This window comes from Carcharodon carcharias, chromosome 13 (genome assembly GCF_017639515.1).
Source record: "Carcharodon carcharias isolate sCarCar2 chromosome 13, sCarCar2.pri, whole genome shotgun sequence".
Classification (NCBI taxonomy): domain Eukaryota; kingdom Metazoa; phylum Chordata; class Chondrichthyes; order Lamniformes; family Lamnidae; genus Carcharodon; species Carcharodon carcharias.
Window position 1 is genome coordinate 15,079,595 of NC_054479.1, and position 27,857 is coordinate 15,107,451.

The 27,857-nt window shown below is 43.5% G+C and overlaps 1 protein-coding gene across 1 annotated transcript; it reads right to left on the reverse strand.

The window, feature by feature from the left end:
• Positions 1–802: 802 nt before the first annotated feature.
• slc7a4 (solute carrier family 7 member 4) lies at positions 803–27,516 on the reverse strand. Its single transcript, XM_041201887.1, has 5 exons — positions 27,388–27,516; positions 18,217–19,323; positions 10,795–11,462; positions 6,597–6,705; positions 803–1,929 (listed from the first exon to the last, which is right to left on the reverse strand). The coding sequence occupies exons 2-5, from the start codon at positions 19,196–19,198 to the stop codon at positions 1,733–1,735; spliced, it is 1,956 nt and encodes a 651-aa protein (XP_041057821.1). The 5' UTR covers positions 19,199–19,323; positions 27,388–27,516; the 3' UTR covers positions 803–1,732.
• Between the last annotated feature and the right edge of the window lie 341 nt (positions 27,517–27,857).

The following is a 27,857-nucleotide window of genomic DNA, read 5'->3' on the forward strand; positions in this document are numbered from 1 at the left end:
ATATTGCCGTTCCTTCACTGTCGCTGGGTCAAAATCCTGGAAATACCTTCCTAACAGCACTGTGGGTACACCTACACCACATGGACTGCAGCGGTTCAAGAAGGCAGCTCACCACCACCTCCTCAAGGGCAATTAGGGATGGGCAATAATGCTGGCCTAACCAGCGATGCCCACATCCTGGGAATAAATAAATGAAAAAACTTTAATATTATGAATCTACTACTCCTGAATCTCCCATGTTATTGCTCAGATTGAGTTGTAGCATTGTTGGGGCTTGTAGGAGAATCAGTGAAAACCATTGAAGTCATTGGTTAATGGTGGAGCATTCTTTGACTGATTCCAAATTGGAGCCATTCAGTGTAAAGATTTTTTCATTGGTTCCTGAGAAATTTGAGCCATTCACAAAAGCAGGTCAAATGTTTCTTCTGAGTTACCAAGACATTTAAAATGGAACACACGTTATGCATAAAGCTTTGGAAAGATTAGCAAATCTAGAGCGGTCCCGTTTTTGGTAAGTCAGAGAATATGCTGTTCTATAAGAAGAGGAACACTATATAATGCAAAGCACAATGTACTACTCTTGTGTTAAAATGGAATTATGTGTTCCCTTAAGACTATAAAATTCAAATGCTGTTAAGTAAACACTTGGTTAGTTCATAAAGAGGTCAATTAAGAGGATACTGGTAATGTATGGATCTGCTGCTCTTTGAATTAGGACACAAACATTATAAGTGCCATAGTTAAAGTGTGACAGAGAGGTATGAAAGCAAACAATATTGTTGATTCCCATGGCTTTGACGATGAAGAAGCAACGTAGGGCAGGGGCAGAGGTTGGAAGGATAATGTGCTGCAAGCTGCTGAAGGATGTGGAGGAGGAGCAAATGAATGGAGGTGCGGGGAGGAGGATGAGAAGAGGAGAGGGTAAGCAAAGAGGGGTGAGGGGGAAAGTTGGAAAACTATAATGAGGGATGCTAGGCAGCAAAATAATTTGAAAGAACTACAAATAAAATCAACATTGTAAATGTGGATGGATCATTCATGGAGGTGAGTTTGCCAATTGGGCCATAGTGAAGATCAGTCAGGCCAGAAATGGTTCCTAGGCCATAATCATGAGTGAAGGATTTAGAATCCCTGAACCTACATAGGCTTGCATGATAAGTAATCAATAATTTTGATACAATGTATGCTGCCCCATCAAATCTTTGCCATACTGAATATTTCTCACAGAAAGTAATGATATTGCAAGTATATGTCGCCCTTTAATATATAGCTATGGGGAGAGGCTGTTTTTTTTTTTGCTTTCTCGATCTTTCCTCTACTCCACTGGATAAAAAGATGAAGGAAAGAAGGAGAAGTTGTCTCAATTGAATCAAATGGCAAAAAATAATAATTCATTGATGTACAGAAGATTTGGGCCCTGAAGTGATACCTTTGGGATGCTTCTGCATGAATGTTTAATGATTTCAAATGACATTCTTCACTCTGCTACCTTAGTAGAGATGATATCCCATTTACTTTACATACCCCCTTTCCCTTTAATTTGGAAAAGAAACCAGCAGGTGTTGTCAAACATCATGAGTGAAACGAGAAAGATGCGACACATGTTTACCAACAACATGGTGAAAATACTCTGGTGCAGCTCTATCCGACTGCTCCTGGAATAACATCAGTGCTTGGAAGGTGGGGGTAGGGTGAGGGGAGTCCTCCATCGAAGTGTGACTGGCCAAATTCGCTACTGTCTACTCACTTCTTCTCCGGTCACTTCTGCCACGCCCATGTTGTCCTGTGGGTCAGGCTGAACGGTTTGGACCGTTTCCACCAAGCTGCCACTAGGAAGGACAACATAACGGGCGATGACATTCTGTGGTTTTGCCTCCTTCAGGCTCTCCTTGCTGTGCCAGATACCATAGCCAAAATAGATGAGAAGACCTGTCAATGGATGAGAGTGTTAGGAGCTTTCAAAGTTGCCACGTTTACCAACACTGGTGGTTCTCAACAACAACATTTTGCATTAATAGAACACATTTAATGTGGTAAAATATTCCATTCTGCTTCTCTGGAGAGTTATCAGGCAAAATTTGATCCTGAAACACATGAGGAGATACTAGGGCCACACCTAAGGTTGTCCAATGTTGCCAGATCTTCTCCACATATAATAATTCATATGTGGAATCGATTGTATGATAGCAATATTGATTGTAATTTATTGTCATATGCCTAAATTTCCGTAGGCTTACACTTGACAGCCTTGGCTGAATATTTGTGATAACTTCTCCATAATATATAGCACCATTTTTTCCACCCCGTCCCTTACCTTGCTTGCCCCCCCTTCCCTCAAATTCTCCCATCTTCTTCAGGAGATGGCGATTCTGGGTATGCTACACAATCCCACAAATATAAGTAGGCCATGTGGCTATTCCTCTTTGTGAGCCTAGCTGGTTGCCCGTGGTTAGGAGATTTGACAGGGTGTGGGTACATCCAGGCCATGCATAATCCTTTCCTTGCCCAGCTTTTCCGCTCTGATTTTTCTAGGGGTTAATGATCAGAAGTGCAAGTTCAGGCGATTCCCACCCCTCCCCCTCAACCTCACACCAACGGCACTGAGGCGAATTGTGTCTCTTTGGCTGAGTTGAGTTCATTTGGAACAAGGGGAGCTGAGCATTCATCAACAGTTTTTTGGCAGGCAGCCATTCTCAGACTTTTAGGGTGGCCCCCTTAAAGTTGGGGGTGGGGCTGTAAAATGCGGCGAGCCATTCAAAAGTCCATTGACTTTGGCGGGACCGGAAAATCCCACTGGCGGTAAGGGCCATAAAATTCCACTCTTAGTTACTGTGGCTCCACACTTCACTTTTTTAAAAAAAACTCTCCTTCTTATTTCTTTGACAAATCAGGCATGATGACTACAGACAAATGTGAGACTGATTGGTGTTGTCACAGGGCTAAGCAATGAATAAAATTGGGCTAAAATAGACTTTTTTATATGAAGAGCATGAGAAATTCCACGGCAAGAAAAGTCCATTAGGCCCATCATAATGCCTGAAAACTGACTCCATTTATAATCCTTCCATCATCTTTCTAGTGGTGGAAGGGTCACTAACGAAAGGAGACAGATTTAAGGTGACTGGCAAAAGAAGCAGAACCAGAAGCAACATGAGGAAAGCATTTATTTTAGACAGCGAGTTGTTGTGATCTGGAATGCACTGCCTGAAAGGATGGCGGAAGCAGATTCAACAGTAACTTTCAAAAGGGAATTGGATAAATATTTGAAAGGAAAAATATTATAGGACTAATTGGAAAGAGCAGGAGTTAGTGGGACGAATTGGATGGTTTCAAAGAGCCAGCACAGGCAGATGGACTGAATGGTCTCCCTCTATGCTATATCAATCATGATGCTTTGACTTTCCACCCACAACATTGGAAGAGTATATTCTATGATTTTCCATCTGTTCATTTTAATTTAATTCTGTCCTTACTTTCCTTGAAAGAAGGAAATTGAGATAGGTTGTCATAAGACCATGTAAGATAGTCAATAGTTTAAAACAACAACTTGCATTTATATAGCACCTTTAAAATAGTAAAATGTCTTGAGACACATCATAGGAATGATTATCAAACAAAATTTGACACTGAGCTACGTAGAAAGATATAAGGACAGGTGACCAAAAGCTTGGTCAAAGATGTAGCTTTTAAGGAGGGACTTGGTGGTGGACTGGGTTTGACAAAGGCCTTTCAGATTCTTGATTCAAATACAGCCCAGCCTGATAGATTGTTAGTATGTTAGTGTACAGGTACAGCAAGTAATTAAGAAGGTTAATGGAATGCTATTCTTTATTACGAGATGAATTGAACATAAGAGTGAGGATGCTATGCTTCAGTTATACAGGACATTGGTGAGACCACATCTCGAATACTGTGTGCGGTCTTATTTAAGGAAGGATGTAAATGCTTTGAAGGCAGTTCAGAGGAGGTTTACTAGTTTGATACCTGGAATGAGTGGGTTGTCTTATGAGGAAAGGTTTATAAGAGTGAAAGGTGACTTGAAGTATATAAAATCCTGAACGATATTGACAAGGTGGATGTGGAAAAGATGTTTCCTCTTATGGGTGAGTCAAGAACTAGGGGACACTGTTTTAAAATTAGGGGTCGCCCTTTTAGGACAGGATGAGAAACTTTTTCTCTCAGAGGGTTGTGCGACTTTGGAACTCTCTGCCTCAGAAGGTGGTGGAGGCGAAGTCATTGAATATTTTTAAGGCAAGGGAATCAAAGGTTATTGGGGATAGCTGGGAATGTGGAATTTGAATCACAAACAGATCAGCCATGATCTTATTGAATAGCGGAGCAGGCTCAAGGGACCGAATGGCCTACTTCTGCTCATTTCGTGTGTCCATCTTGAAAATCTACTTGCTTGGCTGGTGGTAAGAATGGGTATTCAGTTTCTAGTGGCTTTGGGCTCATAGAAAAAAAGCTGCTCTAATTTGGCAAGGCCAACCGGTAAAGTAAGGGAAATGGAAATCGGGAAAGAAAGTCATGCTGCTGCTATAGGGAGTGCTCTTCGGGGGCCGGAACTGAGACACACGGCTGGGGCAGAGGGATCTTTACTCTGCATCTGGCTGTGTGAGAGCTCTTCATGCTGACAGTGGGGGACCTGTAATGAAAGTCTTTTCCCCAGCTTGATGAAATAGTTCAATCTGGAACAGGGCTTCAGACTAACATGTGGTAGGAGGACAAAATGCACTGGTTCAAACTAGTAAAGGAAAACGTTAGAATTGATGCCAAGAAAATCTTCACACAACTTATGACCAACGCAAAAGTTAGAATTCTGGGTTTAATAGAGCAAGTCTAATCCCTGGAAGCATCTAAGAAATAGCTGGATTAGAACTGAAGGGTCTTACAGCATGGATGAGCTAAATTGAGACAAATGCCCTTTTGCACTTATCGCATGAGTAATAAAGTTTAAAAAAAACAGTTGACAGAAGGACACCTGGAGCTACAGAGGGCACCATACTTTGGGAAGGATGTGAAGGCCTTAAAGAGGATGCAGAAATGATTTATGAGAATAATCCCAGGGATGAGGGGCTCTAGTTACGTGGGTAGATTGGAGAAGGTGGGATAGTTCTGCTTAGAGCATATCTAAAAGGGAGTGAAACGTTATGCAAGAGGAATAGAATATAAAAGTAAGGATGTTTTGTTGTAGTTGGACAGGACGTTGGTGAGATCACATCTGGACTATTGCGTACAATTTTAGTCTCCTTATTTAAGAAAGGATATAAATGCATTAGACGCAGCTCAGAGAAGGTCACTTAACTGATACTTTGGATGGGGGTGGGGCAAGAGAACGGAAAGGTTGGACAGGCTGGGACGTAACCATTGGAGTTTGGAAGACTGAGAGGTGATCCAATTGAAATATATAAGATCCTGAGGGGACTTGACAAGGTGGATACTGAAAGGATGTTTCCCCTTGAGGGAGAGGCTAGAACTAGGGGATACAATTTAAAAATAAAGGGTCTTCCATTTAAGACTGAGATGAGGAGAATTTTCTTCTTACAGAGGGTAGTGAATCATTGAAAACTCTTTCCCAGAGAGCAGGGGACTCAGGGTCATTGGATATTTTTAAGGCAGAGGTAGATAAATTCCTCACCAAGGGAGTCAAAAGTTATTGGGGGTTGGCAGAATGTGGAGTTGAGGCCACAATCAGATCAGCCATGATCTTAATGAATGGCGAAGCAGGTTTGAGAGGCCAATGGCCTACTCCAGCTCTTATTTCTTTTGTTCTCGTGTGCAGAGAAGTTTGCAAGGAGATTTGATAAAGATGTTCAAAATCATGAGGGGTGAGACGGAGCAGACAGGGAGAAACTGTTTCCCTTGGCAGAAGGATCGAGAACCAGAGGACATTGATTTAAGGTGAATGGCAAAAGAACTGAGGCAACTTGAGGAAAACAAAATTATGCAGCAAGTGGTTGGGATCTGGAATGCTCTGCCTGAGATTGTGGTGGAGGCAGATTGAATCAAGGCTTTCAAAAGGGACTTGGCTATCTCTCCGAAGAGATAAAATTTGCAGGGCTACGGGAAAAACTTGAGGGAGTGGGACTAACTGAGTTGCTTTTGCAGAGCATGGACATAACAGGCTGAATGGCTTCCATCATTATTAAACCAATCCATGATTCATTGGTACTATAAAGGAGGCCATTTGGTCCATCATGTCTATGCTGGCTCTCTGAAAGAGCTATTAATTAGTCCCACTCATCTGCTCAAATCTTCTTACACCACCCTTTCTGGTAATGTATTCCAGACCACAACTGACAGAATAAAGACATTTTAGGCAATTTTACATGGCAAAAGACTACAGCTCATATTTTACCACTGGTTGTTAATTCATTAGTCATGATGGATTACCAGTAACTTTATGATCCTTTGATGGCGTGGAGGGCTGTATAGGAGGTAGAGCTATGGAAGCTATAGATCAGATTCCCCAGCCAATAACCTGCCATACCATGGCAACACACCATCAATGGAAAACAAAAACAGAATCAATGGAACCTGGCAAAGCAAATGCTCAATGTGTAGAAATAAGTTTTTTTAAAATAAAGTTGTCATACCTATAGCTAGCCAAACGGAAAACCTCACCCAGGTCATTAAACTCAGCTTTAATATCAGGTACACATTCATTAAAATACTGATACCGGGAACCAAGGGCACCAGTGGAACCTGCAAAATGAAAAGTCGTAAAGGTCTGATCAGTGATACAACTCATCTTAATTTTTATTAAAAATTACCATGTCATCCCCTCATGAACTTATAACTGAAACTGCAAGCCATAGAAACCAGATGGCTGGATGCCTCAAAACCAGTCTACACTTTAGTTGATTTCAGTTTTGGAGGTGATAACATCATTACGATTGGCCCAGTACCCTGAGGGCGTCGGCTGTGGCTCAGTGCATGATGTTCTTGCCTGTGGCTGTGGAGTCAAGTCCTACTCTGATGACTGGAGAACAAAATCTAGACTCACGATTGCCCTGTCAAGTGTACTGTTTCTCAGATGAGAATTTAAAACCAAGGTTCCGTCTACCCTTTCAGGTGGATATGAGAGACCCCATGGCACTATTTTTCAAAGTAGATCAGGGGAGTTCTCTCTGCTGTCCTGGCCATTATTCATCCGTGAACCAATATCATTAAAACAGGTGATCTGATCTTTGTCACATTACTATCTGTGAGAACTTGCTGTGCTTTAAATATTCATTCATGTGATGTGAGCATTACTAGCTAGTTCAACATTTATTGTCCATCCCTAATTGTCCTTGAGAAGGCTTGAACCACTGCAGTCCTTGTGGTATAAGTACACCCACATTAGGCAGGGAGTTCCAGGATTTTGACCAAGCCACACTGAAAGAACAGCATTTTGGCTGCTGCATTTCCTACATTATAGGAGTGACTACACTACAAAGCCTTGCAGGATGTCCAGAGGTTGTGCAAGGTCCTATGTAAAGGTAAATCTTTCTTTTCTTCCTGGATTAGGAAGGGAGAGAAATGGTCACGGCTACTATGGGAGCTATCCAATGAGTCCATTTGGAAAGTGCTGGTGGGTGAACATCAGGTTTGTGCCCAACTGTGTCGAGCTGTTGTTTAGTCAACCTGTCATTGTCATTCTGTTGGCTGCAACAGGAAGAGTGGTCACTCGGATCAGGTGGGAGACCGCGACTGCCGCATGTGCAATCTTGCCTCAGTATTCAGAATTGGAAAAGAGATAGCTGGTAAGAGGGAGTGGGCAAAATAAGTTAAGTCTAATCTTAAACAACTGTCTGAGTTGATCAAAAGGTGATGACCCACCTCTTGTTAAGGATTTAAAAGGTTTTAACACTTGTGAAACAGTTGAATTCAACATGACTGTGAGTGTAGTAGCTGAGGAAAACAAAGATTAATGCAGACCGCATCAACTCAAAGTGACGTGGCATCATGGGGAAGTCTTTGGCCTCTCTATTAGAATTTCTTTTAGTTCAGAAGGACAATCTTAACAAACATTGCAAATTGAAATCGAATACTGTGTGCAGTTTTGGACTCCTTATTTAAGGAAGGAGGTAAATGCATTGGAGGCGCTTCAAAAGAGGTTTACTCGATTGATGCCTGGAATGAGTGGGTTGTCTTGTGAGGGAAGGTTGGACAGACTGGGCTTGTTTCCACTGGAGTTTAGAAGAGTGAGGGGTGATTTGATTGAAGTACACAAGATCCTGAACGGCCTTGACAAGATGGACGTTGGAAGGATGTTTCCTCATGTGGGTGAGTCCAGAACTAGGGGGCACTGTTTTAAAATTAGGAGTCGTCCTTTTAGGACAGAGATGAGGAGAAATGTTTTCTCTCAGAGGGTTGTGCGACTTTGGAACGTTCTGCCTCAGAAGGTGGTGGAATATTTTTAAGGCAGAGGTAGATTATTGTTAGGCAAGGAAATTAAAGGTTACTGGGGTTAGATGAGAATGTGGAAATCGAAACACAAGAAGATCAGCCATGATCTTATTGGATGGCAGGACAGGCTCGATGGGCTGAATGGTCTACTCCTGTTCCTATTTCTTATGTTCTCATGAAACAAGCAAAAAGGAAAATATTCAACTACTAAGGTATCAATTTAAAAAAACATTTCTTCTAACAGAAGAAAAAATTACACTTGTCACAATGATAATAGTATTGGTAAATACTCTCAGCACAAATCTTTGTATTAACACATATTAATGGGACAAATAAGCATTCTTGAACCATGGTTTAACAAGTTTCAGGAGTAAGGAATTGCGCAGCTGCAGCTATCCCATATTTCCTCTGGCTGTTTTAGATTGGGTCACAATTCTGTACAGTTGGGAGCCCAATGATGTTGTACTTTCATTGTTGGTCTGGCGTCAATTAATTCTTTCCTCATCGGGGGTGCATTGTGGTGAGAGTTGGCATGCATGGGCCTTCAGAAAGGGACTGAGACAGCATGGTACTTTCCAGTTCTAAGAAGAGAGTATATCATGCAACGTGATGGATACCTGACTCACAAGTGCTTAATCCACATCTTTGTAGGGAGTTATCATAGTGGGAATGGACCTTCCTGCTGCTATCTGTGAGACCTGTAATGGGCTTTGCATCTCAAACAAGACCTCACATACTTGGGGGTAGGTCTCTCAACAAGATTATTGATGTAGCAACATTATTGTGCAGCTTATCTGTATAAATATTTCATATTTGTGTATGCTTCTTGTCCGCAAAACCTTTTCATTTTCACATTTGTGCTAACTTCCCACTATAAATTCATCTCTCCAGATGCCTCCTGTAAATTGCCTATGTAAACGTATCTTCCACTGGTCATTGGTCACATTGTAGTACATCATCTTTGCATCTCCCAGCTCCTCAGCTTGCACTGCAGAGAAACTCCTCTACTACAACCAACTCCTCTGATTCACAAATTGTCTTAGATTTTACAATTTAACCACAAATAACATTTTTTTTTAGTAAGTGCCTCGTAAAAGCATGCACAGAACACATGACATTAACACGGGGACCAAATTAAATCTGTCTACTTCTGCCTCCCCTCTACCACCTCTTTAGCTAAAGATGTCCTAGTGTAGGACCACAGGTCAGGCAGCAGTACTGTAACACATCACTGGACTATACGTACTATTCAAAGGATACTCTAGACTAGGAAACGATTCAAGGCTCCTAGTGCAGTGCCTCATTCTGCTGATTTGGTGCAACGTTGGTAAGAAAGAAAAATCAACTGCAATGGTTGAGAAAGTGGTGTACAGGCTGGCGCAAATGTTTTGCAGGCCTGTAAATATCGGCTGGGATCTCATGCCCGAATAAAGGTGGCAGCCTTACCGCTGGCATCTTGCCAGATCCCTTATGCCTTGGGAGTTCCTCAGCTGGCACTCTGGCATTGGAGGAAATTAGATGGCAAGCAGATGATCAGCTTCCTGTGTTATGGCTTCTGTAATATTCTCATAATTAGTTATAAACTCCAAACAGCTCTTTACAAATAATAATAAATAATAATGCCCTCTTACAACTGCTTAGCCAGGCTTTGAATGTTGGGAAGACAGCTGCTGCAAGTAAAGAAATTCCCATCATCATAGCACGATACAGCATTGAAGTAGGCCATTCGGCCCAGTGTGACTGTGCTGGCTCTGTGAAAGAACTATCCATTTAGTCCAACTCCCCTGCTCTTTTCACGTACTCCTGCAATTTGTTTTCCTTTTCAAGTCTATCTCCAATTCCCTTTGGAAAGTTGCTATTAAATCTGTTTCCACCGCCCATTCAGACAGTGCTTTCCAACTGGTAACTGCATTAAAAAGAATTATCCTCATCTCCCCATTTATTTTACTGATTATCTTAAATCTGTGCACTTTGGCTACTGACTCTCCTGCCATGGGAAACAGTTTCTTCCTATCTGCTCTCTCAAAACCCCCTCAAAATATTAAATCACCCCTAAACCTTCCCTGCTCTAAGGAGAGTATCATACTTTCATGTTGTTGTCTCATCGACAAGCTTCTCAAATCACTTTGCATAATGCTTTATTTTCAGAGTGCAGTGATTAATGTTATCTAGATGCACAGAAACAGTTCTCTAGTAACTTTAGCACTGGATGTTCTGGATTTTCTCCATTCACATGTTTTTGGCCTTAATAGACAGACAACTATACAAGCGCAATTTTGAAATTCATAATTTGAGTCTTTACTTTATGCCACAGTATGCTTTACCTGTGCTCAATGATGACCTAGGATGCCTGAACTGAAAAAGCATTTCATTCCTGAGTTTTAACATGCAAGGACCCACCTGAAAGGTATTCGATTTCTGATGCTGTTCATGGATCCAGATGAGAAACAAGCTGAGGAGAAACCCGATTGCAAAGAACACGATGAACAGAATATAAGCCCATTGAGGAAGGTGGAGATGACTGATACCAAATACCAATATGCAGCACAGGCAGACTGAACAGAGCACCAGTGAGACAACTGCCACCATCACTATCTCTCCGGCCACAAAATCACCAAGGAAATGTAAATAAGGCTCGAAGGAGGACCTCAGTTGGCCAGGCTCCCTTCGCTCTTTGGCCACTTTTTGCCTCTCCACCAACTGGAGTTTATCCGAAAATGACTCGTATTCTTTCAGCCCACCACCGTCCTGGGCTTGAGGGCTTTGATTGGGCTGGGGTGGCTTTGAGGAGTTTGCTTTATCTGTCTGGTAGCGTAGCGTGATGATGCTGACAGCAACGAATGTGTAGGCCAGGAGTGTTCCGATGGAAAGGAACTGCACTAGGGATTCCAGATCAAACGCCATTGCCAAGGTGGCCATCAGGACTCCGAATATAATGATACCGATCACAGGGACCTTGGTGACTGGGTTTACTCGTGCAAATATCTTGAAAAGCAGACCATCTTCAGACATGGCATATGCAATCCGAGGGACAGAAAACAGGTTGCTGAGGATAACTGTGTTCATTGCTTGAATATAGGTGGAAACAAAAATAATAATCAAAAAGACATATCAGCTCTGGTAACATTGAATCATTTTGTTCCTCGTCTCATCCCATTTCAGTCTTATGCTACTTTCAGGATGGTGACTTAGATTGTGCCACAGACACCATTTAATCCTATGCTATCTCAATCAATACAAACATTCGAGTTAGGAGCAGGAGTAGGCCACTCGGCCCTTCAAGTGTGCTCCGTCATTCAATAAAATCATGGCTGATTTGCCTGTAACTTCCCGCCTACCACCGAGAACCCTTCATCCCCTTGTTTATCAAGAATCTATCCATCTCTACCTTGAAAACATTCAAAGACTCCACTTCCATTGCCTTTTGAGGAACAGAGTTCCAAAGACTCACAACCCTCTGAGAGAAAAAATTTCTTCTCACCTCTGTCTTAAATGGCCGACCCCTTATTTTTAAACAGTGGCCCCTAGTTCTAGATTCTCCCACAAGAGGAAACATCTTCTCCACATCCACACTATTAAGACCCCTCGGTATTTTGTATGTTTCAATCCAAATCTTCATGTGAATAAATACTGTACCAGGCATTACAACATGCTATCTTCACCCTATACCCAATCAAAAGCATCTTCAAGTACATACTCACTGGGTAATAATCAGAAATGGGAGTCCCCGCTGATTTTTCCCTCCCCCTAATTTTGCAGAGCTATCTGATCTTAGTCAATATCTCAGTTAGTAGTTAACACTTCAGCCGTGATGTTGGCTCTGAACAACTAGGTCAGCCAAGATCAGGGATCAAAGCTGAGGCCCTCTGGAGAGCAGGGCTTTACCACCGGGCACTACATCTATCAACTGAGCCATTGAGGGAGCTAAAATAGTTCATTCACCAAGAAGTCAGCCCAAATATTACTAAAACGCCTCACTACACAATTTAGTTACTTCACTTTGTAATTACAGTATTACCCAATGTAATACCACATGTCCACATGGGCAACTGAGAGCTGAACATTGAGATGCTTTTCCCACCAGGTAAATGTAACAATGGCAACTAATTCTCAACTTTTACTGTTCTTTTCACCTGCTGAATTTTTAAAACACTAGAAGAAATTCAAAATTGTGATGTTTCCAGTAATGGGCTGCAAGCTGAGTAAATTACAGAAACTTGGCCACACAGTTAATGAGAGCTTGACCAGCATTAAGATTATAAGTGAAACAGGAGTGTGGAATAGTTTTACCAGAGTGACCCCTGGATTCCAAGTGTTAAATTAGGAGGACAGATTGTACAAACAAGGGCTGTATTCCCTAGAATTTGGAAGGTTAAGGGGTCATTTGATTATTTGAATATCTTGAAAATTTCAGATAGGGCAGTCAGCGAGAATCTGCTGGTTGGGAGTCTAGGACTGCAGTTTATGGTCTAAAAATGGAACCATTCCTTTCGGGAGTGGAAATAGGAAACGCTTCTATGCACAAAGTGTGCTTTGGAAGCTTGGAATTCTCTTATGCAGGCAACAATTGAGGCTAGATCAATCATTCATTTTAGGTCTGAGGTTGATAGATTTTTGTTTATCAAAAGTATTTAGGGATATGAGGCAAAGGTAGGTCCATGGAGTTGGGTTGCAGATCAGCCATGTTCTCTGGTGGAACAGGCTTAAGGGTTTAAACGGCCCACCCCTGTTCCTATGAATGAATTTGGTGGTGCAAATAAAAACAGGCTCTGTGGGCGGGATTTTCCACACCCACCCACTGCCGGGATCTTCCAGTCCCGCCACAAGTCAATGGACTTCTGGCTGGGGCGTCGCCTCGCCTGTGGCAGGTCCCACCTGCAACAGGGCTGGAAAATCCCGGCCTGTATCTCCAAATTCCATTCACTTAGAATCATGGAATGGCTGCAGCACTGAAGGAGACCAATCAGCCCGTAGTGCCATTCCAGCTACTCAACTGGTCCCCAACACACACCCCTCTTTCCAAGTAGCACTGTAAATTTTTTCTCTTCAGATAATTATCCAATTTCTTTTCGAAAACCATGATTGAATGTGCCCCCACCACATTCTTGGGCAGTGCCTTCCGCATCCTAACCACTTGCTGCATAGAAATGTTTTTCCTCATGTCACTTCTGGTTCTTTAGCCAATCACAAACCAGTGCCTTCTGGCTCTCATGAGCATGAGTGTTGACAAGCTACTTAAGCTTAAGGGAGGAGTTACAACAGAGTCTGCTGGCTTTCTCTATCCTTGCCCACATACAATGAGGCCTTGGAGTGGGTGCAAAAGCAACTTACTAGAGTGGTACCTGGGATGAGGGACTTCAGTCGTGTGGAGAGAATAGAGAGGCTGGGGATTGTTCTCCTTGCAGCAGAGGAGGTTAAGGGGAGATTAAATAAAGATGTTCATAATTATAAAGGATTTTGGTGGTGTAGATAGGACCTGTTTCCAGGTTGATCAATAGCCAGAGAACACACATTTCAGATCATTGGCAAAAGAATTGGGAGTCCGCGGTGGTGATGAGGAGAACTTTTCCTCGTGCATCACGTTTTGTGATCTGGAATGCACTACCTGAAAGCGTGGTGGAAACAGATGCAATAGTAACTTTCAAAAGACATTGGACCTGTTAAGGAAAAGCTTGCAGGGCAATGGGAATAGAGCAAGAGAGTGAAACTATTTGGATACTTCTTTGAAAGAACCAGCATAGGCACTCTGAGTCAAATGGCCATCTTCCATGCTGTAGGACTCTATAAATTGCCCTGCTCTATCTCCGCCCTGGCTGCAATCGGGTAACTCAGCACAGAGGGAGCTTTCTTGGTTTGTATGGCTAATGGCTGCACCACTGAACTATTGACATATAGACATTCAATTGTTTTCATAACTAGTTTCTGAAATACTTCCCAATTTCAATGACATAACAACAGCCACCTTATCCTCTATCACTGTTCCAGCAGATCATATGACCTAGTCATTCCGGGAATGATAGCATATTAGTATAATTGCTGGACTAGTAATCCAGAGGCCTGGAATGTTCTGGAGGCATGCATTCAAATCCCACCGAGGGCAGCTGGGAGGATTTACATACAATGACTTAATAAATCTGGAATAAAATACTAGTCTCTTTAATAACAATCATGAAACTACTGAATTGTTGTTTAAAAACCCATTTGGTTCACTCATGCCCTTCAGGGGAGAAACAAGCTGCCATTCTTACCCGGCCTGGCCTACATGTGACTCTGAAATAGCCTAGCAAGCCACTAACTGCAACAGAAAAAAGCACTGTGGGTCTACCTACACCACATAGATACAGCATTTCATGAAGGTGCAAAGGCGCAATGGGGGAAGACCCTTCTGCCATAGTGCACCGAGGGGCTGGGAATTGTATAGACCTCTCGGGCTGTACCGCTCACAATGAAGGTATGCACTGAATACTAATTATATTATAATTGTATTGAAGCACCTGAGAGTGCAACATGATGTATGTTGATAACTCCAATACCATTGCACTGTCTGATTGTAATGACCATATTGGAATGATTGTAATATTCATTGATTGTATTGAAGCTCCTCGTGATCCATGTGTAAAAGTTGAATCTGGTTGCATTTTTTGTGATGTCCATTTAGAAATGTTTTGTAATGTTCTTCCAGATATTTTATGAATAAAGTGCACTTTTCAATTAAAAAAAAAATTCATGAAGGTGGCTCACCACCACCTTCTTGGGGACAATTAGGGATAGGTTATAAATGCTGGCATTGCCTGTGAGAATGGGTTTAAAAAGAAATACTATTGGACAACAAAATTGTCAATAACAAGGTAACACACAGCGATTTCATGTCTGTCAGGCCATGCTGTATTTTAAACCTTACCAGCAATAACAATAACTTGCATTTGTTTAGCAGCTTTAGTGTAGTGAAATGGCCCAAAGTGCTTCACAGGAGCATAATCAGATAAAAATTTAACATTGAGCCAAAAAGGGAGACATCAGGAAAGAAGAAAGGAGATAATTGTATTAGAAACTGTTCAGAGAAGGTTCACTCGACTCCTTCCTGGGTTGAAGGGCTTATCTTGTGAGGAAAGGTTGAGCAGATTGGGCCTATACCCATTTGAGTTTAGAAGAATGAGAGGTGATCTTATTGAAACATAAAGATCCTATGGGGGCTCAGTGCAGATGCTGAGAGGATGTTCCCCCTTGTGGTGAAGTCTAGAACTAGGAGACATAGATTAAAAAATAGGGGTCTCCCTTTTAAGCCAGAGATGAGAATTTTGTTCTCACAGAGGATCATTAGTCTGTGGAATTATCTTCCCCAGAGAGCAATGAAGCTAGATCATTGAATACATTCAAGGCTGAGTTGGACAGACCTTTGGTCAACAAGTGGGTCAAGGGTTATGGGGGGCAGACAGGAAAGTGGAGTTGAGGCCACAATCATAGAAGCCATGATCTTATCAAATGACAAAACAGGCTCAAGGGCCTGAATGGCCTACTCTTGCTCCTAATTCTTGTGTTCTTGTGACCAAAAGATCTTAAGGAAGGTCTTTAAAGGAGGCGAGAGTGATGGAGAGGCAAAAAGGTTTAAAGAAACCAACAGTCAGCCATTATTTTGTGAATGTTAAACTTTATTTTACTGAGGGGGAGGTAAAAGGATAAAGTTATTTAGGAACAGGGTTTGATAATCCCAATAGCTCGAGTCGATCAAGAGTGGACTGCTCTTTATGAAACACTGCAAGGTCAGTTGCCGGTTTGTTAGCATCTGAAGTTCCTCACTGTGTCTATGAACATCCACAAGATTGCCCAGAGTAAATCATATTCTTACAGTCAGTTTAATCAAAGTAGGAGTTTGCTAGCACAATACTTCTTTAGGTAGAAATCTTCTGTAGTTGATCACAGTTTTACTGCGTGATAATCCATTATGACAATGCTCTGGCCTCTCACTATTTCATTAATTGTTCAGGGATTATTGTTCTTCTGAATGTTGTTCCTCCAATTCTCTTAATTTCTAAGCACCTCTATTTATTAATGCTCTCCCTCCTCCCCACAACCTTACTGTGACCCTGTGAAATTCTTAGGCTTTGGGAAAACGGACCTAAAGCTTTACTAGGAAAGGTATTTGCTCCAGGAGGAATCTCCATTCCTCAAGTGGCAAAATATCTGACAATTAAAATTTCCATCAAGCCACTGCAAGACCTCCTCTTTGCCCTCAGGGCATCACGGTGCCATTCTAACATAGAGAGGCTACAGAGGCACTGGAGAAGGGGCGCAAAAGGTTTACTAGATTGGTACTAGAACAGAGAGGTTATAACGATCAGGAAAGGTTGAACAGATTGGGCTCTTTTCTCTTGCAAAGAGGTTACTGAGGGGGTGACCTTATAGAACTCTTCGAGGTTATCGAGAGATTTGATAGGGCTTACATAAAAAAGATGTTTCCACTTACGGACGAGACCAGAGCTAGAGACCATAAATATCAGACGGTCACTAATAAATCCAGTAAGGAACTTGGGTGAAACTTCTTGACCCAGGGAGTGGTCAAAATTAGAAACTCACCTCCAGAGGGAGTCGTTAAGATCACCAGCATAGATGGATTTAAGGGGGAGCTAGATAAACCCGAGTGAGAAAGGAATTGAGGGGCGTGTTGGTGAAGTGAGATGAAGGCGGGGGGGGTGGGTGGTGGAGGCATGTTTGGAGCTTAAACCTGTTAGGCTGAGTACAAATACTTGGCAGTACTTTGTAACTTGCTGACTGGCAGTTTGGGGCAGGCATCAGTGGCCAACGTTCCCTGTAAAATTCTGTCATGCATGAACAGTTTTTTCAATGTGTAGTACCTTGAAATCTTCTGCGCATGGTTGCGTGTGCATAGTATTTAATATGGAACAAAACCTGGGCAGTACATTCCAGGCAACAGTGCGCCCATGCATGCACACAGTTTAGTAGGAACATTGCCCACTAACTCCTCTGATTTATATTTTACTGTGTTGAAAATGCAGTTCAACATTTTATGGGTTTTGTTCACTGCTGCTCTTCATTCGTATAGCATCGAGTCTCCTTGTCTCTTGCAGTGTCGCCATCAGTTACCTCAGCACCATCCATGAAGTACGCAGCATCTATCTTTCACTTCTTACATGTACGCTTCTTTGCATTAAATTTTATCTACCAATGTTGTGGCCTCTTGATCTCTTGTCCAACTCATTTTCAGTCTTAAAAGCAAAATACTGTGGATGCTGGAAATCTGAAATAAAAATAGAAAATTCTGGGAAAACTCTGAAGAAGAGTCATACGGACCCCGAAACATTAATTATTTCTCTCTCCACAGATGCTGCCAGACTTACTTAGTTTTTCCAGCATTTTCTGTTTTTATTTCATTTTCAATCTTACTGGTATAAGTACAGGCACAATGGGCCGAATAGCCCCCTTCTGTGCTGTACCACTGTACGAAAACTCTTGGCTTTCCGTCATGGCTTCTTGACTAGACAGAAGCACAGATTTTTCACCTTCCTGTGAATAAGCAAAGGTACATTACACAATACTTTGCTCAGGCAGAGACCCCTGTGGGCATTCGCACTGAGACTCATCACAACTATAGGTGGTCGGGGACGGGATGAAAAATCCAGTTTATTATTGTATGTCTTACATGAGAAACATTTTGGGCAGAAAAAAACTGAGAAGGACAAGTGGCCATTGACCATGTTTCTCTAGCAGCAGCTGCGAATCAAACATTTGGATATTACTTCACTCGGCACACAGCTTAGAAAAATACAAAAAAAAAATACTCCATTCAGGTTTCCGAATACCTACCACAAATAGATCCAATGGCCACAAGGAATCCAGCCCAGGCATAGCCTCTCCTGTAAAAGGCATCTGAGAGGGCCGAATCTGGGTTCAAGCTGTGCCAAGGAACCATCAAAGTGAGTGCTGCAGAAACCAAGATGTATGCTAAGGTAGCCAGGACCAAAGAAATTGCTGTCGCTATAGGGATAGCCTTTTGAGGGTTCCGAGTCTCTTCACCAGATGCTGCAATGACATCAAATCCTACAAATGCATAAAAACAGGTTGCTGAGCCAGCCATGATTCCTGAAAATCCAAAAGGGGCAAAGCCGCCCTCCTCGGCGCTGAAGTTCTTTGGATCAGCTAGGATGAATCCAAATATCAGGATGAAGAGGATCACTCCCATACTGAAGACTGCAAACACGTGATTCAGCCAAGAGGCCACTTTGGCCCCGCAAGTGACAAACGCTGTGGCAATGAGTAATAGCGCAGCGGCCAGCAGGTCAGGGTTGGAGGCAAAGAAGGGCACGTTCCATCTGCCAATGTGCGTCTCGGTGAAGTTTTGAATCTTGTGGTTGAAAATAGAATCCAGGTAGCCACTCCAAGCTCTGGCCACAGCAGCTCCACCAATGATGTATTCCAGGATGACGTTCCACCCAATCATAAAGGCCCAGATTTCGCCCACTGAGATATAGGTGAACATGTAGGCGGAGCCAGTCTTTGGCACACGGGAGCCAAACTCGGCGTAGCACAAGGCGGCAAGCAAAGAGGCAAAACCTGCAAAGATGAAAGAAACGATGACCGCAGGACCGGCAACATTCTTGGCGACTGTGCCAGTGAGAACATAAAGGCCAGAGCCAACCATGCCGCCAAAGCCAAACAAGGTCAGGTCCAGCGTAGACAGGCACCTATTCAGGGTGGTTTCCATCATATCTGCCTCCAGCGTCTTCACCCTGGTCAGCTTCTGGCAGAATCGAGCCAGGGAGTTGCAGCCAGGCAACCTGCTCACCATTACTGCTCTCTTATTGTGTTCCAAATATTCTGTGTTAAAAGTTAGGGCTGGAGGCTCGGTTTATCTGTATCTTATTCTATTCTCCGATGCAGCGGAGAATGTCTCATTTCTGAAGGATGGCAGATCTGTGAAAAAAAGAAAGTAAAGAAAAATGTTAATGGTTGATAATTACCTTTTTGCAGCCTGGTAGAAGCTTTGAAATAATTTTACTCGCTGTGATTTTCTGAAGGGCACTGCCTAGGATAAGGGCTACTCTCAAGATTGCTGCAGCATACTTTGGTGACAGCATGTGGTGATCTGAGTATGTGCCATATGATGCTTTACACAGTGACTTCCTAATTTTGAAATGGACTACCCTCAGAGGTTGCCAAGTGGAGGAAAGGTCTCTGTGCACAGACACAACTTGTTAATCTCATAGGTGCCCCTTTTTAAAGAAAAAAACTTAATGCAAATAATGAATTTTAGTGCTTCTGTGATTGGACAGCACTTGCTAAAAAAATAATCTTGATTGTGCTAAGAATTACACTGACAACCAATTTAAGATTAACAGTTGGGCTTGCAGTGTGGCTATCTAACACGTGCTAGAAGCTGCATATATTCACACACAGGTCCCCTGTGGCTAGTCCAGTTCAGTTTCTGGTCAATGGTAACCCCCAGGATGTTGATAGTGGGGGATTCAGTGATGGTAATGCCATTGAACATCAAGGGGCGATGGTTGGATTCTCTCTTGTTGGAGATGGTCATTGCCTGACACTTGTGTGACACGAATGTTACTTGCCACTTGTCAGCCCAATCCTGGATATTGTTCAGGTCTTGCTGCATTTGGACATGGACTGCTTCCATATATGAGGAGTAATGAATGGTGCTGAACATTGTGCAATCATCAGTGAACATCCCCACTTCCGACCTTATGATGAAAGGAAGGTCATTGATGAAACAGCTGAAGGTGGCTGGGCCAAGGACTCTACCCTGAGGAACTCCTGCATTCATGACCAGGAGCTGAGAAGACTGACCTCCAACAACCACAACCATCTTCCTTTGTGCTAGATGTGAATCCAACCAGTGGAGAGTTTCCCCCCCTAATTCCTATTGACTCCAGTTTTGCTAGGGTTACTTGATGCCACACTCAGTCAAATGCAGCCTTGATGTCAAGGGCAGTCACTCTCACCTCACCTTGCAAAACCCAAACTGGGTGTCAGTGAGCAGGTTATTGCTATGCAAGTGCCACCTGATAGCACTATTGACAACCCCTTCCATTACTTCACTGATGATTCAGAGTAGACTGATGGGGTAATTGGCTGGGTTGGATGTGTCCTGCATTTTGTGTAGAGGACATAACTGGGCAATTTTCCACATAGCTGGGTAGATGGCAGAGTTGTAGCTCTACTGGAACAGCTAGGGGCATGGCAAGTTCTAGAGCACAAGTCTTCAGTATGATTGCTGGAATATTGTCAGAGCCCATAGCCTTTGCAGTATCCAGTGCCTTCAGCTGTTTCTTGATATCACATGGGGTGAATCGAATTGGCTCAAGACTGGTATCTGCATTGCTGGGGATGTCCAGAGGAGGCCGAGATGGATCATCAACTTGGCACTTCTGGCTGAAAATTGTAGCAAATGCTTCAGCCTTATCTTTTGCACTGATGTGTTGGGCTCCTCCATCATTGAGGATGGGGATATTTGTGGAGCCTCCTCCTCCACTGAGTTGTTTAATTGTCCACCACCATTCACAACTGGATGTAGCAGGACTGCAGAGCTTAGATCTGATCCCATTGATTGTGGGATGGCTTAGCTCTGTCTATCACTTGCTGCTATGCCAATTGGCGTGCAAGTAGTCCTGTGTTGTAGCTTCACCAGGTTGACACCTCATATTTAGCTATGCCTGGTGCTGCTTCTGGCATGCCCTCCTGCACTCTTCTTTAAACCAAGTTGGGTCCCCTGGCTTGATGGTAATGTTAGACTGGGAGATATGCTGGGCCATGAGGTTACAGATTGTGTTCGAGTACAATTCTGCTGCTGCTGGCCCACAGCGCCTCATGGATGCCCAGTCTTGAGTCGCTAGATCTGTTCGAAATCTATCCCATTTAGCATGGCGGTAGTGCCACACAATGTGAAGGCAGGACTTTGTCTCCACAATGATTGTGTGCGGTGGTCACTCCTACCAATACTGTCATGGACGATGCATTTGCAACAGGCATGTTGGTGAGGATGAGGTCAAATATTTTTTCCTTCTTGTTGGTTCCCTCACCACTAAGCACAGACTCAGTCTAGCAGCTATGTCATTTAGGACTTGGCCAGCTCAGTCAGTAGTGGTGCTACTGAGCCAGTCTTGGTGATGGACATTGAAGTCCCCCAACCAGAGTACATTCTGCACCCTTGCCATCCTCAGTGCTTCCTTCAAGTGGTTTTCAACATGGAGAAGCACTGATTCATCAGCTGAGGGAGGGTGGTATGTGGTAATCAGCAGGAGGTTTACTTGCCCATGTTTGACCTGATTCCATGAGACTTCATGGGGTCTGGAGTCAATGTTGAGGAATCCTAGGGCATCTTCCTCCTGACTGTATACCACTGTGCAGCCACCTCTGCTGGGTCAGGTATGATTCTGTGAAGATGTGAGACAACCCTTCCAGTTTTGGCAGTAGCCCCTAGATGTTAGTAAGGGGAACTTTGCAGGGCCAACAGGGCTATGATTTCTGTTGTCGTTTCTGGTGCCTAGGTCAATGCCACAGGTCTGTCTGGTTTCATTCCTTTTTTGTGACTTTGTCACAGTTTCTGAGTGGCTTGCTAGGCCATTTAAAAGTCAACCACATTACTGCAGATCTGGAGTCACATGTAGGTCACCGATAGATAAAGATCATTAGTGATACAGTTGGGCTTTTACAACAATCAACAATGGTTTCATGGTCGTTGTTAGACTTTTATTTCCAGATATTTAGTGAATTCAAATCCCATCATCTGCTGTGGCAGGATTTGAACCCAGGTGCCCAGAGCATTACCCTGGGCCTCTGGATTACTAGTCAAGTGACAATACCACAACACCATCACCTCCCCCCACTTTGTGCCTGTTTGAATAGTATACATCGGGTAGATCTTAGGACTAATTTGGATAATGTATAAGCTAATTTAATTTTTGAAATCATCAACTAACTTAATTTTGCTTCAGCTGTGCTGGAGAAGACTCAGTCCTTTCATGCACCAGGACTCAATAACTCTTCCAAACTGTAATGATATCCCGACATCAAAATAAAACATCATACAGAAACCATTCAAACTAAGCGGCTTCAAGTTGTCCTATTGGCTCTGAGGTATTGGCCTGGATTTAGCCTGGAGGCAAGTTCTATGTGGAGGGAGGTAGTGTTCGTGTCATTAAGAGACAACCAGAAAGAACAGGTTTCCCAAACATCCTCCAGAATTTAACCGCCAACTGAGGGATGTCAGTAAAAGCTCCGCTGTTACCCAACAGAGAGAAGTAAATTCAGTATTGATTAATGAGGCAGCATATTTATATTGCAGACATAAAATTCGGCTATGTAGGAGTCAGGTCAGAAAAACGAGGCTGTAATGTTTGAACTTTTGTTCCAGCTTATGCTCCTTTCAAGGTCATTTCCACTAGGAGAAGGGATCAGAAATTAGCCCTTTAGTGTTGGCTGGTACAAAGTCAACATTCTTATTTAGCATGTTATGACCATCATTCACACAATAGGTTGGCTTAACTCTTTTTCACAAGGCTTGTTCTCTCTCTTCCTACAGGTGTTGGCACTTGCTGGACTATGATTTCACATCTGTCAACCAGCTTCCAGTATCTTGCCCCAGCAACAGCTCTTCATCGGTGAACTTTTGACACTTGGGTGAGGTTTTAACTCCTTCAAAACCCATCCACTTACACCTCGTTAAAAATCAGTCTGTTTAATACCGGCAGGCTATTCCACTGTGAGGTTATCACATCAGAAGCTGCTCCTGTCCTCCCCTCATGTGCACTTTGCAGCAAAGATTATTAGATAGCAATCCTTGGCTAATATACCATCCCCACACCCTCCATCTAAACTTGCTGCAATACATTAAATGTAAATATTTTTGTTTTTATCACATTAAATGTTGCCTGCTGAGATCGGCTATCAAATTTCTTTCTGGTCTCTATGGATCAGCTACTCCCTTGAATAGACTCACCTTGATACTGCAGGAGCTCCCACACTGCCTAACACATCATTAATAGGCTTACTGCCGCGGCACACTGCACGATGTTGAGAGGCTTTTAGATGTCGAGAGGCTGTTTCTCCTGCCGGGAGAACCCAGACCTTTCATGAGAAGCTGTTGACTATTTAGGTCTGAGATGAGGAGAAATTTCTTCACCCAGGATCTTGTGAATCTTTGGATTTCTCTACTCCAGAGGGCTGTGGGTGCTCTGTCATTGAGTGTACCCAAGACAGAGGTCATTAGATTTTTTGGACACTAAAAGAATGTTGACATTATGGGGATATTGTTGGAAAGTGGTGATGAGGTGGAAGATCAGCCATGATCATACTGAATGGTGGAGCAGGCTTGAAAGGCCTTATGGCCTACTCCTACTCCTGCTCCTATTTCTCATGTTCTCATGATAACAATTGTGGCAGATCAGTAGCTGGTTCACTTTCTGCTTGCAGGATTCTCTGCCGATTTGTTATTTAGTCTGTCAGCTGGCAAGTCCCCTGCCCCTTGCAAATGAAACATTCAACATTACATATGGACATACGAAATAGGGGCAGAAGTAGGCCATTCGGCCCCTCAAGCCAGCTCCACCATTCAATAAGACCATGCCCGATCTGCTTGTGTTTCGACTTCCACATTCCAAACTATCCTCAATAATCTTTGATTCCCTTACCTAACAAGAATCTATCTACCTCTGCCTTAAAAATATTCAGTGACCCCCATCTCTATTGCCCCCTGAGGCAGAGAGTTAGACAACAGCAGCAACGCATTGGAGTCCTGACACTTGCTGGTTCTTTGAAAACCACATGAAGCACCCCAGTTTTCTTGATCCTCGCCCTGTCTTATTCAGTCCACCGCTGGCTTAGAGATTCAATCTAGCCTATTACACATCATGGAGGTCTAGGCACCAAGGCAAAAAACATCAAAGTGGTGCATCAAGAAGGACTTCTCTGCAAGGACACAACAACCTGATAATAATTTCCTAATGCTCTTGGGTTGTGACAAATTGGACACATGCAGAAGATTGGATAACTTGTTATGAGCCTGTGTTTTTCTTTCAAGGAAAAGCAATGAACTTCAGAGTGCTCATTAAAAGATATGCAAAAACCTTAATAAGGAGCCAAGAATATTCAAATCTGTTTTATTTGGAAAGAACACACAATTTGCCAGGCTTCTCATCATAAATGTTGGGCTCAATTTTAAGTGTGCAAGTGAATGGTTTTTGGACTGAGTGAAAATCAGGCCCATTCTGTCTGCTTGTGGCACCAATATCAAAACAAAATGGGACTAGATAGGGCAAAGCCCACTGCTGGCTCACCCCTACTGCGGAGCACTGGCCCAGTATAACCAGTGAATGAGACTAGACCACTGGAGCAGCAATGAAGTCTGTGAAGCCTTGCCTCAAGTTTCTCTCACTCCCAACGTGTAGAACCCGGACAAGAGGGACTCCTACTCATTGAAGCTGAAGATCTCAATAACCCATTGTTCCAAATATAATTGGCAAGCAGGAAAAGTCCATTTTGTCTGTCCCATATCATCATGGCTGGAGCTTCATGACTAGGCTCTTCCGAATACCAATCTCTCTTTTCTTGCTTAGCCATATATTATGTGTCGTAATGCTATTGTGTATTGTATGTACCTGTGGGAGTTAAGTGGGATAATGGTTGCTCTTTTGGGAAACAGCTACCAGTTTTGCCTGGATCAAGAATAGGCAATGTATGAAAGAATGGCAAGTGGCATAAATTAAATCTGTTGCAAGCTGAAAGTAAATTCCCCGGCATAGATACAATGGCCACAGGCTGCTAATACAAATGTTGACACTGATCATCATAGCCACTTTCCTCAGGTTGATGGATACTTTGGCCTTGAAGGAGAGAAGTAGTTTTTCAGCCAGCTCCTCTCATCTTGTCCTTCTGCCCCAAAAGAGGTCAGCCTTCCATTTCAGCACCTGCTCTGGAATCTTTCCAAAGGCAATCTCGATCTTTGGAATGGGCTGCTCAATTCCATCCCCTCCCAATGCCGATTCCAACAGTTTCACAAGGAAAAAAAGAATTTGCACTTACCCAATGACTGGCTGCTTCCCTTATTGATTCAGGTCACAGGCTGGAGGGGCTGAATGGCCTATCCCTATTCTTGGAAACCCATGCCCTGTCTCCCTGTCAGTTGAGCCAGGGATCAAAACCTGGAATCACTCTAGGTCTGAATAGTTCATATATTTTCCTTATTCATTCATGGCATGTGGGCATTGCTGGCTAGGCCAGCATTTATTGCCCATCCCTAATTGCCCTTGACTGTGATGGTGAGCTGCCTTCTTGAACCGCTGCAGTCCACACGGCGTAGGTACACCCACAGTGCTGTTAGGAAGGGATTTCCAGGATTTTGACCCAGCGACAATGAAGGAACAGTGATGTATTTCCAAGTCAGGACGGTGAGTGACTTGGAGGTGGTGGTGTCCCCATGAATCTGCTGCCCTTGTCCTTTTAGATGGTAGCAATTGAGGGTTTGGAAGGTGCTGCCTAAGGAGGCTTGATGAGCTCCTGCAGCTCATCTTGTGGATGGTACACACACTGCTGCCACTGTGCATCAGTGGTGGAGGGAATGAATTTTAGTGGGTGGAGGTGCCAATCAAGCAGGCTGCTTTGTCCTGGATGGTGTCAAACTTCTTGAGTGTTGTGGGAACTGCACTCATGCAGGCAAGTGAGGAGTATTCCATCACTCTCTGGACTTGTGCCTTGTAGATGGTGGACAGGCTTTGGGGAGTCAGGAGGTGAGTTACTTGCTGCAGGATTCCTAACCTCTGACCTGTTCTTGTAGCCACAGTATTTAATATGGCTAGTCCAGTTCAGTTTCTGGTCAATGGTAACCCCCAGAATGTTGATAGTGGAGGACTCAGCAATGGTAATGCCAAGGGGAGATGGTTAGATTGTCTCATGTTGGAGATAATCATTTCCTGGCACTGGTGTAGCACGAATGTTACTTGCCACTTGTCAGCCCAAGCCTGGATATTGTCCAGGTCTTGCTGAATTTGGATTCAGACTGCTTCACACATTCACTGGGTAGCAAGAAATACTCATGATTTTTTCAAAATAAAATCTTTAAAAAAAAAACTTTCCAAATATTTTGGGAGGATACCAACTGCAACAGAGACACTTAATTAAAAAAAAATCTTAAGTCAGACCTCTCTCCCCAAAGCAAACTCCGGTAGTTCATATCTGGTGGAGTGATCACAAACAGAACATGTGTACATATGGATGAAGAGTCGGAACTAGGGCAACTGATACAGGCTTCCCATAATTGCACAGGTAGATTAATGTCGTGAATGTAAAATAAGGATATGATACAAAGACTGTCACGCCCAGTAATATTTAGCTACACAGATACATTTGCTGTTATCCGGCTCGATGCTTCATGACCGAACACCAGATATTGTCACCGCACACTATCAATTTCATGTCATATCGACATAATCCATTTGCAATTTCATCTCCGATTACTGGCTGGTTGTCTCTAGGCTGGAAGCAAGGCTGTCTAAAAAATAAATAAATAACAGATGGCCTTAATATTCCCATCTCGGCTAAATAAATAATTCAAAGGTAGCGGAGTGCGCGGGAGGCGGGGGGACAAAACTGCCCAGCCATAAGCCTCTCCCCTCTCCCCCGGCAAAAATATATAGCTTTAAAATTGCACCTTATATACTACCAGGCGGATGTGTCAATTTCCAAGACTCGGGTGAATTTGCAAAATCTCCGCGGACCAGCTCCGCCTTGATCAAAAGATGATGAAAGGTTCACCGGTAGGGTGGGGGTGTGGGGGGAAGAGGTGTGGTGGTTAATATCAACCATCCGGCTGCTCAGTAACAGGCGGGTTGGCAAAAACCCCTGCCAGGGAAAAGGGCACAGAGGTGGGCACAGGAAGGCGGGGTCCGACTGAGACACGACTGGCACGGCTGGGTGAAGGGTTTCGCGCAGACCGGGAGTGGTTTAGGGAGATAAAGCAAAGGTTTGCACCTGTTTTCCTGATTTCCTGAGGTCTTTTTTTCTCCGTCCGCTTCTTATAACCTTTCTCTCTCTCTCTCTCCTCCCTCCTCCTCTCACTCTCTGGTCACACTGACGTCAGGCAGCACTGAGTGGCAGCTGGAGAGAGAAGGAAACACAAAAGAGTGTGAGAGAACGGAGGGGGTGGTGGGGAAGGGCAGAAGGTGTTAGAGAGAAGAGATACAGGACAGGAGAGTGTGGACCAGGAATGGAAAGAGGCGGAGGGGTCGGGGGGGGGTGGGGTAAAAAAGCATTGGGGACTGGGCTGGGATGGGACAAAGTTTTGGAGGAGTCTTGGTGGATTCAACAGAGTCTCAGAGGTGAGAATGCCAAAGAAAAGCGCCGGACGTTAAAGTGAGCTGCCAGGCTCTCTCTCTGCACTTGAGCCACTGAGGAGGTGGACGCCTGAAGGTCGCGAAAATGCATAAGGCGCACGAGGGAAA